The sequence below is a fragment of the Toxotes jaculatrix genome, chromosome 20, assembly GCF_017976425.1.
Source record: "Toxotes jaculatrix isolate fToxJac2 chromosome 20, fToxJac2.pri, whole genome shotgun sequence".
NCBI lineage: Eukaryota > Metazoa > Chordata > Actinopteri > Toxotidae > Toxotes > Toxotes jaculatrix.
This window is the reverse complement of record NC_054413.1, coordinates 10,060,522-10,077,810: the sequence shown is the minus strand read 5'-3', so window position 1 is coordinate 10,077,810 and position 17,289 is coordinate 10,060,522. Positions and strand designations below refer to the sequence as shown.

Below are 17,289 nucleotides of genomic sequence, written 5' to 3'. Positions count from 1 at the left end.
AACCATGGTGGGACAGGCGGCACATAAACAAACAAGTGAAAAAAGAACAATTAAGCCCGAATTTACACATAAACACATAAAGCACAAACAAATGCAGAGGCACACATAAACCCTGTCTGTCTCCTCTCTTTTCTTCCCCTCTCCTCAGGTATACATGGTTTCTTTTGACACAGTCTGCCAGTCTGCTGCCATGCAGCGCCACATTTAGCTCTGTGAGACGCGCCAGACTGCAGCAGAGCAGAGCACAGTGAGGAGGTTATTAATGGCCTTCCTTATTTTAAACGACAGTGTGAAAACACTGGTGGCACCGTGAAAACCCTGCTAGCTGCAAGCTTGTCTTTCATCCCATCTGTCTTCGCGGCACTCGGTCTCCTTGGTCCTAATGGGCCCGTGGCTGTCGCTTTGTCAGTTTACTCCTAATGCACCCTTGTCTATCTAGTGGGTCACATATGAAGGCACACTATAATCTATCACTATCGGCTAATATGTTGGACCTCTTCCTTAATTATTTGAAGTCAACAGCAATTTTTTTTAAACTAATATCATCCAACAATGTTGAAAAACTGCCCCAACAAAACCTTATGAAACTTGATTTTTGTATTCTTATCATAAACTCTAACAGTTAGAAAAAGATAAGGCACTCTGCAGATGGTATTCCAATGTCATGCTCATGAAGGTGTCAGAGAATCAAAACTTCACGCTGTTTTCTATAGCCTTAAGGGTTTCTTGCTGCCCTTCACTCTGTCCTGCATTTTCTCCCTTTCACTCTCCTCCTCATCCTCTTGCCTTTCATTCTTCAGAGCCTCTGAACGCCACCTATCACCACACCCTGCTGTGAATTTTGACACCTGTCTGATGTATGCCTCTCTTTTCTCTCACAGGACCTGGGTGCACATAGAAGGCCTATCAATCACTCCACAGCCCCTTCTCCTGCGGAGCTCAGCCAATCACAAGTGACTGGTCTAAATCTAAACATGATGTGTCAGAGTGTAAATGAATGAGCGCGTGAGAGCAAGCACATGCGCACATGTTTGAACATGATGTTGTTTTTCATGCAGAGTGTTTGTGTTTTTGGGCAGCTATACAGTTAGAATGAATAGAAGATGTCAACCTCCTACACACACACACAATATCTCCCTTTTCCCATGATTCATGACCAAAAAGTTGTTTTCCGCAGGCTGTGAGGGTCAGCATGAATGTAGCATGTATTTTACCACGTGTGCAATGACATTTGCTAACATAAATTAAATTGTAATTACTATTCCCTACTACTAGAAAATTCATTTAACAAAACTGCATTTATATTGTCACATTGGTGTCACCAGGGCCAGGGGCTATATATTCAACCCATCAAGATTTAGTAGCACTTGTCTAGGGAATAACAAAGACTGGCAGCTTGAGTCAAAACCTATTGCAGCCTTCCAGACATCATAACACTGTCGGACATCAATACGGTGGAACCCATAATGGATCGGTCATTTCACTCCACTGCTGCTCAGAAGCAAATGAGGAATGACGACTCCGCTCCCAGGTGACAGAGCCTGAGAGGAAATCTGGGACATTTAAAATCAAATGCTTCCGCTTTCCATGGTTTGAATGAAGAACTGGTACAGGTATTCAGGGTGTGGGGGGGGGGGGGGGCTGGAGAGGGGGGTCACATCCTGAGAGACTTTCACATCAGTGTAGTGTATAGGCTTCTCCCTCAAATGGAGCTATGGACCTGGAAGTCTGAGTGCCTGGGTTCAGTCTTCATCCAAACCCACAAAACCTACCACTTCAGTGACTCCCTGAGGTACTTTGATCTTTGGTGTTTTGGCTCTGCATGCTTATTCACTGGGTTAGAGCAAATGTGAAATGACTCATTGCCACTGAGGTTTTAGCAAAGATTGTCAGTTGTAATATGGTGGTATTATGAGCCATATCAGATGAACTGCAAGGACAACTGACAGTCTTCTGTGGACATAGCTTCCTAATTTCAGAGTGCCAATATCCATCCAGTTTAAGATGTGTTGTGTGTAGCTTTTTGTCATTTGTGGACTATGAGGAGAAGAGATCTTTTTCAAGAGATGACATTTCAGGCTTCATCTTTGACTATGCTTAGAAATGAATCTGAGGCCGTGTGGTGTGTGAGGCTGGGCTGAATCAGTACATGTAAACACGTGTCTGAGTTATGTTCATGTTACTTAAAAGAGAACGTCAAGAACAGGAATAATCCCCACAGCCGCCACAGATTCATAGCAGGGAATCCAATACTAAAATTAGTCTGAAGGAGACATTTGTCATGTTTTATAACACATTTTACAAAAAATACAGTTTTGGTGCAGAGGCTCAAAAGCAGAAATTTGAAGTGGATGCTGTTCATTGTACCTGGATAGTGCATGTTTCAAAGGCAGTGGGTGAGTAGATACATACAGTATATAAATGTATCATACCAAATGCCTTTAAAGAAATGCATCTGAGAAATATTTGACATTGAGTGATTTAAATGTCACAAGCAAAGGTGTGAGAGGGTTAAGGAGATTGTAATGTTTTATTGCAAAATGAACTTTTCCTAACAATCTGAGGTAGGAAAATATATATAATGCGCAAAGAAACAGAGACAACAATACAATTAATTGCCCATTATAAAGACTGTAAGAAGGAAGGGAGCTGGTACAAAATGTGAGCATTTTAGCTGCTATTCTAGCTGCTCTCCAACACTCTGCATAAAATAAAACTGTTGCATGGTATTGTTTCTGTTTATCAATGTCAAAGGGAGATGAATGGATATGACCTGAAAATAAACTTTGGGGTAGCGGCATTCAGTGAAATGCAATGCATGCATGATGAAGTCAGGCACATTGGTTTTGTTTAGAGAATGACAGCTCTGAGGGATGTGTGTACTTCCTGACCTGCAGGGAGTTTTAACTAAACCACATTATCTGCAAAAAGAAAAAAAAATAATACCCCATCACACTGGCAATTACAATAACAATACAAAAAAAAAAAACATATAGCAGCATCCTTTATAAATCATACCGATGTAAAGCATAATCATATAAAAATAAATGTATTACAATCTGTTCTCCAATCATTAAAAAAAGTACAAAATATGACAAGACACCTCTCCAGAGCACCAGTAAAAATGTGCCAGACAATAAAAACGATATTCATCCTTAAGTGCCATTATAATGTTGTATCGTAGGATTTCTATAATCAGTATAGTATTCATACAAAGCTATTTGTTAAAAAGGCAAGACAATGGCACAAAGACAAAATGTGTGTAATACTATTAACAGATATGTACAACAAAATATTACTGTCGCAAACCATTCAGAGATATTTACAGTTTGTAAAAATTTCCCGCTAAGTATGAGAAAAATTAAAACTCCATGCAAGAGAGTAGAAACAGGTCCTTATTGTGTATGTGTCAAGTTTTTGTTGCTGGGTTTACACTGTCATGGAGACGACCCCTAACCCCTGGAGTGTAGCAAAGCCAGAAACATTTCACTCATTGAGTTTGACAACAGGGCTTGATTACCGCCTATTCAACAGCCCAAGTGCACTTTGTGTTTGGTGAAGCCACCCTCTGGGGCACTCAAATCACAGCGAAGACGCGGAACGCCTTCCCTCCAGGAGGGTTTTGAAGGCTGCAGAGAGGAGAAGAGACAAGAGGGAGAGTCAGTCTGGGCGCGGTATGTGTCAGATACAGAACATGTCCCGGGCCTTTTGCAGAGAGACGTAGATGACAGACACACACAAACAGATAGACCTCAGGTTTTACGGAGAAACGTCGGCGTCAGTGTGTTGTCTGACACTCTGATGACAGATTGGACACAAACAGATAGAGGCTGAAGCTCTCTGAGAAAAAAAAAAAAGATAAACCACCCATTTCTACACAAACACAGGGGACTTCATGTGTTAATCCAACAAAGACAGACGTGTTGTGGAGTTAAAGGAGACAGATAAATGATGGGCAGATAATAACAGACGCTCGGCTTCTCACCGGAGTGACAAAGATAAATGTGGTGGAGAAAGACAAGGGAAGAGAGGGGGGAGAAAGAAGGCCACAGAATAAGAAAGATTGTGTGTGTGTGTCTGTCACACATGTCATGTTAACAACAATCATTCTGCAAACCACAAAACAATCTCAAGTTGGTGTGGTTTAATAAAAAACAAAAAAAAGAAAAGAAACAGTATTTAGTATGTGGATCACTTTCAGCTTTAAACAGAGGCTGGTACAGACCCGTAACCCTAATGCTGTTGTAAACTGGTACAGCATGGATTCAACACATGCTCTCACTTTCTTAGCATCAGCAGAGCCTTTTCACAGAATCCAAACTGAATTGGATCGGGTGAACACTTTATTGCCTGGGTTAAGCTTCTTAACATTCCGATGGCCACCTTACAAACCGATGATGTCTCCTGTTTCCTTCTCTGTGTTAGTAGCACGTGGAACCAAATGAGGTTGTCTACTCTCACCCCTCCTCGTTGGAGTAGACACGAAAAAATTGTGGGTTGATTTAAGCAAAACACCTCAGTCTCAACAATACTGCATTTGCAAACTTGCTATTTTCTACTTGAGGTGCTTGATCCTATGAATACGTTTGGTGCTTCATTCTCAGAGACTATGTAGACAATGCATCTTACTGCACACTGCCTACATGGTCGCTATGGCCACAGCAATTCAATCCCTGTATGAGTGCAGAAACGCTGTTATGCTCCCAGTCACTGAGAAACCACTCTGTTACACTGCAATTATCAAACATCACATAACTCTAAAAACTTTAGTGGTCATTTTAGGTTAAAAATAATACCTGCACACAGTGTGTCAAATCCCTCCAAGGCTTATCATATTTCCATCCTATTGTTTTCAGGCTTTAATATCATATACTATCAATATCATTAATCTGGCTGTAAAGGTATTTATCATGACTAGCCCCTAAGGGGGCTATTTTTGGAACTCTTTGGTGGACTTTTGGACATTTTCAGTTTAGTTTTATTTTGGAAAGTTTAGTTCTTGTGTATCATGCCTCGTTTTACTAACTGTCTTAGTCTGTAGATTATGTTATGTCTGGTGTCTATATTGTCTTGTGAGTTCCTGTTTTATTTTGAAGTCACTGCCCTTGTGTATCTGGTCTTGTTTTACTTCCTGTCTTTGTCTTGTTTCCCGCTTTTGTAATTGTTTTCCCCGCCCTAATTGTTTCCACCTGTTTCCCCTTACCTGTTGTGTATATATAGTCTGCGTTTCCCCTTGTTCAGTGTCAGTTTGTTTTAGTCTCATGCCTTGTCCCATGCCTTGTCCCATGCCTTGTCCCATGCCTTGTCCCATGCCTTGTCCCATGCCTTGTCCCATGCCTTGTCCCATATTTTGGTCTCTGGCCCTTGGCTCATGTTTTTTCTCCTTGTCTTGATTTCGTCTTGCCTTTCGTCTTTATATCCCAGGTCAGGTATTGTATTGATTTGTTACTTTGTTTCTTGTTAGGTTTTGTTCCTTGTTTAGTCGTTTTCCTCGTATGAGTGATTTTGTGTTCTCGTTTTGGTAACTTTTGTCTTAGTGCCTTTTTCCCCTTTATGAGTGATCTTTTGTTTGCTACTTTGTCCAGTTGGTTTGCCTTCCTCCTTCGTGAGTGATTTTCTGTTTGTTACATTGTTCAAATAAATAATTAGTATTTTGGACTACGTCTGAGGGGTCGTGCATTTGGGTCCTAGTCCTTGCCTCCCATAGCCGTGACAGTATTCCTTCCACCAATAACGATGACCTTCGCCCAGTTGTTGCCCTTTTTGGCTTAAAAACCGTAAAACAAACCACTCTCAGAACAATGCGGAATTGCATTCATCTTCTCTATTCTAATTGTCAAGCAATTAATTATGTTAAACTAGAAGCATGCTAATCACCCTCCCATGTGCACTGCATAAGAGATGTAATGAACTGCTTGCATCTTGAAAAGATTAGGTCCACAAGGGAGGGGCAGAGGGGATAATTTTCTCTCTACCTGAGAGCCATTGTTTTCTCATTCCTCCTCTCTGAGCCCCAGCAAATTAACCCCTTCGCTCTTCTCCCAAGCTCTGAGAAAGAATGCTGACATAAGACTACTAATCTCCTTAAGCAATTAATTCTACAATGCTCTCTGATGTTAAAGCGTTTTTTTTTTTGTTTTTTTTTTGTTTTTTTTTTTACATCATATTGAATTTATAAAGTATACCCTTATTCAAGGTATTAGTATCGTAAGCACTGTTACAAAGTGGCACGGTGGTGTTTAAATGTGAATTATACAGGAAAAGTGGCACTGAACCCCAGTATGAGCTACATTTCAGCCTGATGTATACCAAACAATAAATGCAGATTAGATGAGTCAGATGAGTCATCACATACCTCTCTGAGAAAATGCCATTTTGGTACGAAGCAATGTAGTGTTTTCGTTTGTCCACTGGCATCACATCAATGTAACCACCCACATCGTTCCTGATGACTCCGGCGTGGACTGCTGCCCGGCATATACTGGACTTCTACAAAAGGAAAGGTAAGATGAGAAATTGCTGATTCATTTCTGTCTCTAAATTCATTAAAAACATGAATAGGTTTTTAACAATTCGGCTTACAAAAAGAGGGACTTACATCAGAGTATATTCTGGTGCCAATTACTCTGGATATGTGAGGGTTCTCCTCTAAACAGTTTCTCGGGCAGTATAACCTACAAAGAGAACATTTGAACATGGATAATGACTGGAAATTTACACAAAGGTAGGGATCTTATGAAAGAGCATGACATGACGACACACACACACAGTCAGACTCATACCTTGGGCAGTGTTTTGCGGGCTTTTGGTAAGCACACAGCTGTGCAACTGTGGTCTCACATGTGATGGCTTTGACTGTAGGAAAGAAATACAGTCAGTGCCAACAAACCCAGCTGCTGAACAGCTTTTAGTGAGTGATTTCATTTAAAAACCGTAACATATCTGTAGTGATTTGTGTCACTAACCTGCGACTCTGGAAACTGTGAAGGAATTAGCGCTTTGATATTTTCTGTCAAGAGGAAACGCACAACTTTGACATGAGGCTTCATTACTTTTACTTACTGTCAGTATATTTTACCAATCTTGCTATCAAATGTCATCCCTATGAATTAAATTTCTATATTTAATCATAATATTACTGCCTCACCCTAAAGACTGGACTCCGTTCTTGTTGGATTTGATGAAGAAGTCCTTTCTGCCTTGTCTTGTTACATCCATCCATCCTCCATCATTGTCTATGACACCAGCATGTAGACCAGCTCTGCACACACTGGATTGCTGCAAAAAAAAAAAAAACCCCAAAAAACATTTCTGACATTTGCATTGCAGGTCTTTTGCTGACACACCAGTAAGCAAGTGGCTCTTTGATGTCTTACCCAAGGACACACAGCTGTTAATTGGCACAAAACTGAACCATACTCAATCAGGCAACACAATTTTGGACTTGAATCAACTTGTGCACTCACCATTTCATAGTGTACTGTTCCAACTACTTTTCCTGTAGCATCCAGGCAACCAGCAGGACACTCATATCTGTAGATTAATAAAAAAAAAAAGGTTTAATGTATACTCCATTTTGTGTTGTTGTTGATTTTATTATAGTTCATCTTAATTGTACCTATTGCACGGTGTTCCTTTACACTGATCTCGAAGTTTAGTGTCACAGGTCACAAGCTGAGCTGAAACACACAAACATAAAGGTCTTTGAATGCTTGCGCAGGAAACAACACGCATGAATTGGCTGCTCCGATGCGGACGACTAACATCTAAAAGCCTGAGTTGAGTGAAATTCAGCCAAGACTATTGTTGTGATGCTTCAAGAACCAAAGAGAAGAATTCCTGCAGCAAGGTTCAGGGTGGTCAGCAATACTGGAGGACGCGTCTCAACTTACAAGCACAGGCCCCTTGCACTGCGGAGAGGAAGCCATTTAAAAACCACAGCGAGCCCCTCTCACCCCCTCAACCCCTCTCAGCCAGCCAAAAGCAAACACACACTCAGGAGATCATGCTAAAATAGACCTCCCCTCCCTGCTCCAAAGAGTGACTTGCAATATTAAGTACACTTCAGAAACTGTCAAGGTTAATCAAGGAGATGACAGATAAAGAGTACAGAAAATCGAGGCAATTTAAGATAAATTGCAAGAAAAATATTTCCGGTCAAGGCCTGTTTTGTTTTTGTTTTTTTGCACTTGTTCAGCTCTTTCCAAATTCTCTGGTTTTGACCCAATTTTGAAAAGCAGTTTTCCATTTTTTTTTTCTTATAGCAGATATTGTCCTATAATTCCTGCCACACCTCTCATCCCTAAAACCAGAACTAGATGTAACTAGATCCAGAATAAACAGTTAAATGGCAGCTTACACATCTGCTGTGTGTTGACCACCTCATTCTTCTGCAGGTCCTCTGTGGGGGGCTTGGTGGGAGCTGGGGCAGGGAGACTGGGAGGCTCGAATTTTGAGGCCCGGGACCGGGGCTTTTGAGGTGTACGGGGGGCCTCTTGCTCGATGAAGTTGTTTTCTTCCGTTTCCTCTTGTGGAGGGTAGGAACTGTCATCTTTAAGTAAAGTCACAAAATCAAAGTATAGGAAGAAAATTTTTCCATACAAGCTTTCTTATACTGTCTTTCTCTACTTCCTTCCACACATACCTTTGTAGCAGAGGTTGTCCTTGCAGCCACCTCCATAGCTGGGGGGACAGGCAGAGCATGGGGTGCCATGTTTGTAAGGTGCATGGCCCCACCAGTTTCCCCTGTTCAGATCACATAACAAACAAGGGTCATTAAACAGGAAACATACTACTTAAAAAAGAAAAATCTCTAATATATCTGTGTAGTACATCCAAACTATTGTGCTTACTTTGGTGAGTAGTTGCAGACAAGATAGACAGCTTTGGCCCAAATCTGTCCCCACACATTCATGTTGTAACACAAGTTGATGGCACAGCCGATCCGACTGCTGGTGGCCCACACCAGCTGAAAAAGAATGACAAGATAGACAACGAAGCACAAATTACAGTGCTGATTGTACGTCCTTAAGTCACTCAAGTCTTTAAAATACAGATAAAATGGTACGATCCAAGCCTATAGCAGCTACCTGTGTGTAATGAGTGCAAACTGGGCCAGAGCATCTGAAGGGGCAGTAGGGGTTACACTCCTGAGGGTAAGGGAAGGTGTAGTCTTTCACTTCATCATACCAGGCCTGCACATGGAATGTGGGTGGACGATACCTGGGGAGATGAGTATCCTGTGATGACAATGTTCAAAACAACATTTCTAATGTCTTGTGTCTCTGTTTGTGTGGGAGTCGGGTTTTATGCATCAAAGCTGTTCCCTGCTTCCTGCAAGTCCTTTTTCAAGAACCTATACGAATATACATGATACCCATGTCCTTCATGTGTTGGCTTATATTTAAATAACTGCTAATGAAAAACTAAATGACCTTTGTAAATATAAATGGCAAATGAACATATGTCACATATGTCTTTTCAGCTTAAGAGAAAAACAGCAAGTCCAAGTTCATATTATAAAGCCACTGAACCAAGAAAGCAAATGCTTATTTGATACAGAATGTGTATTAAAGGATACAATAAATTACTGTGCTTAGTCATACAACAAACATATATGGTTACATCTGCAGTTTGCATCCACTGCTCACAAAGCAGTGTAAGCACATCTGTTAATACAGCTATCAAGCTAGCTGTCGAGCATTTGTGCTCTTTAAATAAATGGCAGTAACCATGGGCTGACACTGATTTGGCACCAGGTGTTGCTAGTTAATCTGATTAGACTCAAGTGGACATCTTGACTGTGGAGTGATATGATTAGATGTGGAACAAGAGTCTCTTGTGTTACGCAGTGCTGTTTTCAAAAGCTCTGTGGGGGGGGCCTTAGTGAACTAATGAACAAAATGAACACATGCCAGTGTATGTGTGGTGTGTGATTCGACCTTATTTGAGCCAGGTTTGCTGCTCCTGTTTGTCAGGTCATGTGAGAGACATGCTCAAGGTACGTTATATACCTCAGAACTTCACACAAATGTCACAAATTCATATTATATTTGTCCTTTGTTTTTTTGAAAATGTTTTGATTCATTGAAATGCTACTACAAAACGTAGGACATGGAACAAACCTTTGATTAAATCATTCATTTTTAATTTACTGTTTACCTTCCCCAGTGCGCTCCCAGGTTCTGTCCAATCTGTGGCAGTAGTCCAGCAGGACCATGCTCCCACAAACAGGTCTCAGCCCACTCCTCCGCTGTACGCTCCAACTCTGTGTCCCACACCTGCACAGAAGATGAGACAGCAAAACAAAGTGAGGTAATCTTTGGATTATTTTGTGAAGAATGGAGACAATAAAATGAAATAAACAGTGCAATACAATGCTGTTTACATTGTTACTATTTAACCATAAGACACAGGAACGTCTAGCAAAATAACCTGAGGTCTTTACTGCTGCACAGGATTTGTTCATCTCTCAGTAATGGGATGTGAGGTGTTATCTGAACACACACTGAATGTGTGTTATTTATCATGTGCCATTAAGTTAAGACCAGGAGCTGTTGTGGCTAAGTTTCCTGATTTCTAAATTAAATGCTGAACTACAGTTTCTTAACCTTCTGCTGCTGCTGCTGCTGTGTGAAGAGCTTTCTGACTTTCTTACTTGCCTGGATGTTTTTTTTTTCTTTTCTTAAGATTGGGTGTTATTCAAAAAATGCAAAAGCTGTTTTTCCTTAAGTAATACCTTCCATATGTCCCTGGTGAGATGTCTGGGTGCAAGATTTTGTTTCACTTTACCTCTCTCTGAATTGCCCTCTCAGTCAAGTTTGGCTCTGGTTGGATACTAAGGGATCATATTCCCATTCTGGGGTTTTCTGGGAATGCAAAGAGTGTCCTTCCTCTCTGCTGACCTACATTCTACCATAAAAAATGTTAGAACAACACCAGCTGTAATTCCTCTGAAGGACACTCCATATTCCTTTAATTGCACACCTTCACTTTCACCTTTGGAGTGGGGCTTCTGTGAGAAAGTTAATTAGTTTACGTGTGTGTATAAATGTGTGAGCACATGCGTTGGTTTACCAATGTAGGTGTCAGAAGTTTTAACATTTCACACGTTGGGCCCTGGAAGTTGTAGCTTACCCTCTCTGAAATCTCATCCAATAACAGACACTAAAATAACTCCCCCCACTACCACCACCACCACTACCTCCGCCTCCTCTTCCTCCTCCACCATCGTCCATCACCCACATTCAGTCCCACCAGAAACAACTGCTGTTCTCTGCATTACGCCCGAACCACACACCCACCCAACAACAGGATGTCTGGCAGTGCTGCAAATTAACTCTTAACTCGGAACAGTTTCTTTCACCCTTCTTTTGGGTTATTGAGTGGATGTATTTGTTTAAATCAGCAACACTGAGGCAATAATGGCTGACTCACATACAGTGCGGTATGTCAGATTTCAGGACAAAGCCTTCTAGAAATGTTACATAACTGGCACACAGAACAAATAAACAGTTGGAGGTGTGGAGTATATATTTCCATGCATCTCCACACCTGCAAAGAGTGATGTTATAGCAACCCCTTGTATAGTTGCCTGTGGTCTGTCTTGCACAATAATGAAAAATGATGACTGACAGAGCCAGGGCTAAAAGGGGAATAAGTATTTGTTTACCTGAAACTCTATCTCTGTGCAGAAATTACCTCGGTTGGCAGCAAGTTGCAAATCAGTGTCACTATGTCAGTATTGTCATATGTACTTAGTAATCCCTTATTATATTTTTTTACCTCTACAATTGCTAATGTTGCAGAAACAGAAACTCTGAGCTTTTAAACCCATCATCACCAGTAGTGGGTGACTGCGGAGAGAACCTTGATTTCTATCCACACCAATTTCCCCTTCGATTTTCTCGACAGGTGACCTCCTTGCCCGAAAAAATAATCAATGTTTACACTGATAAGCAGACTGAAACACGTTGTGAGTGAGCTGTGGTAACTGCCAAACGATCTGTGAACCGCAGCACATAGGATGCTCTGTGCTTGACCGGGGTCAACACAATGTTTTTGACCAATAATGAATGCTTGTGGGTCTGAAAATATTTTTTTTCTGTGTCCACAACTACAGTAGGCTTACAGCCAAAGATCACCAAAATGCTGGCTACAGCGCCTTGTTGGGGAATGTTACTGATTATGGCTTCTATCACAAAGACATGATTTGTGATGACAATTAAATATGTCTTTAATAATAAAAATACAAACGGCAAGTTTGCAGTTCAAGAACTCATTCCATTGTCGGCCAACTTGCAGAGAAAGCAGGCTCAGAAAGTGTTGACCGCGTCACATAAGTTCCAGCTGTTGAATCTGGTGCAGAGTGCAGCCGGCTTGACAAGCTGCTGTTGTTTGTACAGTTAGCCCAGCAGGGGAGGCCTCGCAACCAAGACACCCTCCGCCCCCCAACCGCCACCCACCCCAACCACACTTCTGCTGGGGCCTGTAAAGAAAAACACCTCCCTTGCTAAAGTCTGTCAGCGCTGTGTGCACTGCATTGTTTATTTCGCTTAACACTTCATTTGTGGCCTTTTTTTTTCTCTCTTCTGGTTGCATTCCAAAGGGTACAGGGGGGTACTTCCTTTGTAAGTTTGGGTTTCCTGTCCATAATCAATGGTGCATGCAGAGAAGTACTGAAAAGAAGGGGAAAGATGTGGGAACTGGAGAAAGTGAGGCTAAGAAAAAGTAGATAAGTAAGAAATTGGACATAATAGAAGAGAAAAGGCAATAGGATTGGCGTGTGAGAGAACAAGATGAGGCAAAGAGGTGCTTTAATAAGAAGCTTAAAGGTCAGAAAAGTAATAGTTAAAAAATACTGTACATGAAATTAAGGATAAATGTATATGTCCTTTGCTAATCCCAAATATTACTATCATTTCCACCAGCGATTTGGAGTGTAGGTGTTTATATAGAGGCGTCTGCAATGCCATTTTTCATGCAGTGCATTTCAGCCCACATCAGCTCACATTAGAGAACAGTAGACCCAGTTATTGTAAGCTTAACATGAACAGGAATCTCACTTCATATCACCATGAGCAAGCCAGAAAATTAAATAGTAGGGTTAGCCTGATATTTTGATTTAGTCTGATATTGGACTTTATTATATCTTGGAAATAAGAATGATAAAAAAAATAATAACATTATTAGCAAATATCAGCCTATCAGCTATGAAAATATAATGACCTCCAGGAATACAGCTGCACAAAGTCAGTCTGTTTTACCGCAATCCCTTCCCACATTTCACTGATCAATAATGGTGGCTGGTGCTTCTTGTTGTGGCAATCTAAGAGCCTGGTGCTGGGCATTAGCAGCAAGAGGCTGAAGAAGAAGAAGAAGAAGGAATACTTTCCCAGCTTTGCTGATGCATGCAACTCCAGAATCAGTGCTTTCACAGAGGTTTTAGACAAGGCTGGTGAGTCCGGAATGGAGGGCAAGACCTTGAGGAGCTCCTAAACCCAGAAGACATTCCCATTTGGACAGGATGCAGAAGTGTAAGATGCTGATTTGATCTATGGCCAGACAGGGGCAATGCTCCCCATTTTCAAAAATGATTATGCCGAAGATGTTTTCCAGGAGGGAAGATGTACTAAGGACGAGCGACAGAAGACATTAGGAAAAGTGTCAAGCCTCAAGTTGAGAGGATGTGGGTTTTGTCCTCCTGGGAATGAAGCTTCACAGATCAGGTTTCTGAGGGATCGCTGGACTTTGCTAATTTAATCTACATGTGTTTTGCACCACTACAAAGTTTTATGACTCTGACATCTTAAGTATTCATGGAAGGTGCTGTTGGGAGCCATTCATTGTAAGTGAATTTGGCGCAAGAGTAATGTTTACATTCTTGACATTACAATAGGCAGGTTCAGAGAGAGCTTTGGACCCCCACTGGGATGTGCCTTGCTGCCTGTCATGTCTGTAATATTCATGGTTACGATGCAGCCAGCGCAGGCAAGGTCTGGAGACTGTCACCCTTCTGGTTTTACTGGAGCATGACTTTGGGTGTCGACTGGAGCACTCATAGGAGCTACAGATACCATGGTATTCAGCTGCCATTCTTTACATCTAGAGAAGCTGGTGGACATGTTTTGAGCACCTGTTTCAGATCACCCAGGGCACCCCCCTTAGGAGGTTTTCTGAATATAAACAGCTGAGTGGAGACCCTACGGCAGACCCAAGACACACTGGAAAGAATCCATCCTCCATCTGGCCTGTGAGCACTAGGGGATCCTGCAGGAGAAGCTGAAAAAAAGTTGCTGGAACAAAGAATGTTTGGACCGCTCTTTATCTTTTACCACTGAGTTTGATAATGACTTTGTAAATTAATGTATTTGGCAAATTCTTTATCTAAACCAATTTCCCCACATTGAAGCAGCCTAAATACTATTTCAGAAGCTTGTCAAAGTGACCATAATTAAACACCTAAGATAAAGTTAATTCAAGACAAATTTATTAGTCTAGACCTTAATTATTGTCTCATCAGGCTTCACAGGTTGTGAATCACAACAGCCGCATTATCCAACAATAGATTAAAATGACTGACATTTGCAGCACAACTGAATCACCCTGAGCAGAAAAATGTCAATACTGCTTCACCCTAAACCACAAATTTCACCACCACCACCTCAGACCTGAGTGCAGCCCAGCAAAGCCAAGTTAAACATCAAGGCAGGTGGGGCCCTTTCTCCCAAGATGCCATCTGTTTGTCTTACAGTGCCTCAAACACTGACACTTCTGTGTTTATACCTGCGGGTCAACATTTGAGTGAGAGGCAGAACCGCTGTCCCCCTACTGAAGCCACATTGAAAGCTTTGTGGATCGCTACAGAGTGTGAATGCTTATCCAGGGAATTTTTTTTGGGGGGGGGGCCTCTGTGTTGGATAATGACAGAATGGGAACGGAGCCACAGGGATAAGAGAGAGGGATGCAGAGAGAGAGGGTAAGAAAAGGAAACAGATGAAGGGGGAGGAAAGAGGGGGATTTGAATTGATGTTATCTCTGAGTCTCTGTGATGATTGCCACAGAGGGTCACTCGGGTTATGGTTTCATACAATGGGCAGACAATAGCAGAGCTGATGGGCAAATGGCTATGTATGTGCACCAGGATTTGTGTGAGTGTGGGTGTGTGTGTTTGTGTGTGTTTATATGTGTGTGCATCTGCATGCAGGAGTGTGTAGAGAGAGCAGAGGAGCATGTCTATGAAGTCTTCCAGTACAGTGAAGCTGTGAGGTTTCTGAAAGGTGACAGCAGTTCAACACAGACAGAGGGGAAAATCTGAGAAAAATGGAGCCCTTTTCAAAATAAAGCACAGAAAATCCACTTTATGTGTGACCTGGACAGTTTTGTGCCTGAAATATATTGACATCAGCGGAATTGCAAATTGGTTGCAAGATTTTGGCGCTTATTCTTAAAACTCATTGACTCTTCTTACTTTGTGCCTCTTTCTAACTCCACAACCTCCTCATCATCTTTTCAATTATTCCGACACCTGTTTTGCTATTCTCTCTCCCTCCATCTGTTTTTCGTTGCCTCTCCTTTCTATTTGCAAATCTCCTTCGTCATCTTTACACCTTTATTTCTCAATTTTTGTTTACCCACTCTATTCGTATTGCTAACTTTCACTCTCTTTCTCTCACCTCACGTCCTCTTGTTGCATGCCTCTCTATATTTCACCCCTGGGTGCCCCTGCAGCTAAAAAAGCCAGCCAACTGTAACAGGAGACAGTAGAAAGGAGCTGTGCACTGCTGGCTCAGCATTTCTCCACTAGAGTGTGCCTCAACCAGAAGCCTGCCAGGCAGAGCTTCACACACGCACATACACGTACACATGCACACACACAGACACATACACCGACACGCACACAAGGGGTCCTCAAGTCCAACCTCTCAATTATACAATTACACAGTCCAGCAACTGCCCCCAGCACGAACTGTTTATTTGCCTTTACCATAGAATAATACTGCCTTTTGTTCTGCAGCTCTTTAAGTGGAGATGAAAGGATGATAAAACCTCATTATCCTCTGCACACTGTATTGATTTTTAACTTCCTAAGTGCTGTCGGTGGCAATGCACTGTGGCGGTCAAGCGGTGCCTACACATGTAGTGTATTTGGAAAACTTCCAGATCTGTGGAACGCTAACTTTTAGAAGGTGTGGTGTGCCTGTGTGACTACATGTGTGTTTAGTGGGGGGTGAGACAGCTGGTAAAACAAGCCCTGGTGCCGTGCTCTGATTCTAATTGCACTGTGAAAAGTGATCTGGCGCTGTACACACACGTGATGGTCAGAGGATAAAGTCAAACAAATCTGTTAGCAAGAGTAAAAAAAAAAAAAAAAAAAAAAAAAACTAGTAGTAATGTGATCATTGGCAAGTTGGTGGAATTCTTCTCTTCTGGCAAAACAACCAAAGTCACATGGTTACAGACTTGGGAGTGTGTGTGTTTGGGTTTTATGTGTGAAGGTGCTTAGATACTGGCATGCTGCTTGTGTGTGAGCCAAGTGGGACAAGTGCCAGCTGGTCTGGTGACTGGGTCAGTTCACTAAGCCAAATGGCCCACAAGTGTGCAAAACTCTTAGGGAGTTCAGAATAGGGTCAAAGCGTTTTAACACAGATGAACTCCATGAAAGATAAACGCATTACTTTATGGGGATCAATTTTAAGACGTCTCCTCTGCATCCTCCATCCACCTACCATGTACTCCATGTTGGAAGCAGGAGGGTAGACCTGGCCTCTGAGCTTGTTGTGAAGATCCAGGATGAGCTGAGCATCACTGTCAGTGATGGCTCTCTTCCCTCTCTGCTTGGCCTCCCACCAGTCCCCGTCTTCATCCAGATACTTGTCCAGAATCTGCTGCCAGCCTGTGGAGTTAGGAAGCATCACCATGGAAGTGGCTGCCTGGAGCAGCAGGAGCAGGGACACACCCCTCAGGCAGTGCAGGGATACATGCCTCATCCTTGGAAACGCTGGTGATGCTGGTGATCCTAATTCAAGTGGGAGGGGGGTGGTAGAGGTGGTGTGCCAGCACAGAAAGACACCTCTTCGTCTACAACGTGAGCTGGCAATAGGGAGCTGAGAGGAGAGAGCAAGACAGAATTATTGGAAGGACTGGAACTGGTGTTCTGTATCAAATTTGCTGAATAACCTGGGTCAATATTGAACTTGGTGAGGGCAGTGCATTGGCTCACAGACACTTAGTCTGGTGCAGTGCTGCGGGTAACCTCATGGGGTTCACTGAGGGTAAGCTGGCAGGCTG

General features: G+C 42.2%; 1 protein-coding gene across 1 annotated transcript; it reads right to left on the bottom strand.

Annotated features, from left to right (window-relative positions):
* Window positions 1–2,701: 2,701 nt before the first annotated feature.
* On the bottom strand, window positions 2,702–16,988 carry crispld1a (cysteine-rich secretory protein LCCL domain containing 1a). Its single transcript, XM_041065869.1, has 14 exons — window positions 16,728–16,988; window positions 10,162–10,280; window positions 9,090–9,222; window positions 8,853–8,968; window positions 8,645–8,745; window positions 8,360–8,551; window positions 7,619–7,679; window positions 7,467–7,533; window positions 7,148–7,278; window positions 6,966–7,009; window positions 6,783–6,855; window positions 6,599–6,674; window positions 6,356–6,489; window positions 2,702–3,629 (listed from the first exon to the last, which is right to left on the bottom strand). Exons 1-14 carry the CDS (start codon window positions 16,986–16,988, stop codon window positions 3,578–3,580), a joined length of 1,560 nt encoding a protein of 519 aa, XP_040921803.1. The 3' UTR covers window positions 2,702–3,577.
* Window positions 16,989–17,289: the final 301 nt, after the last annotated feature.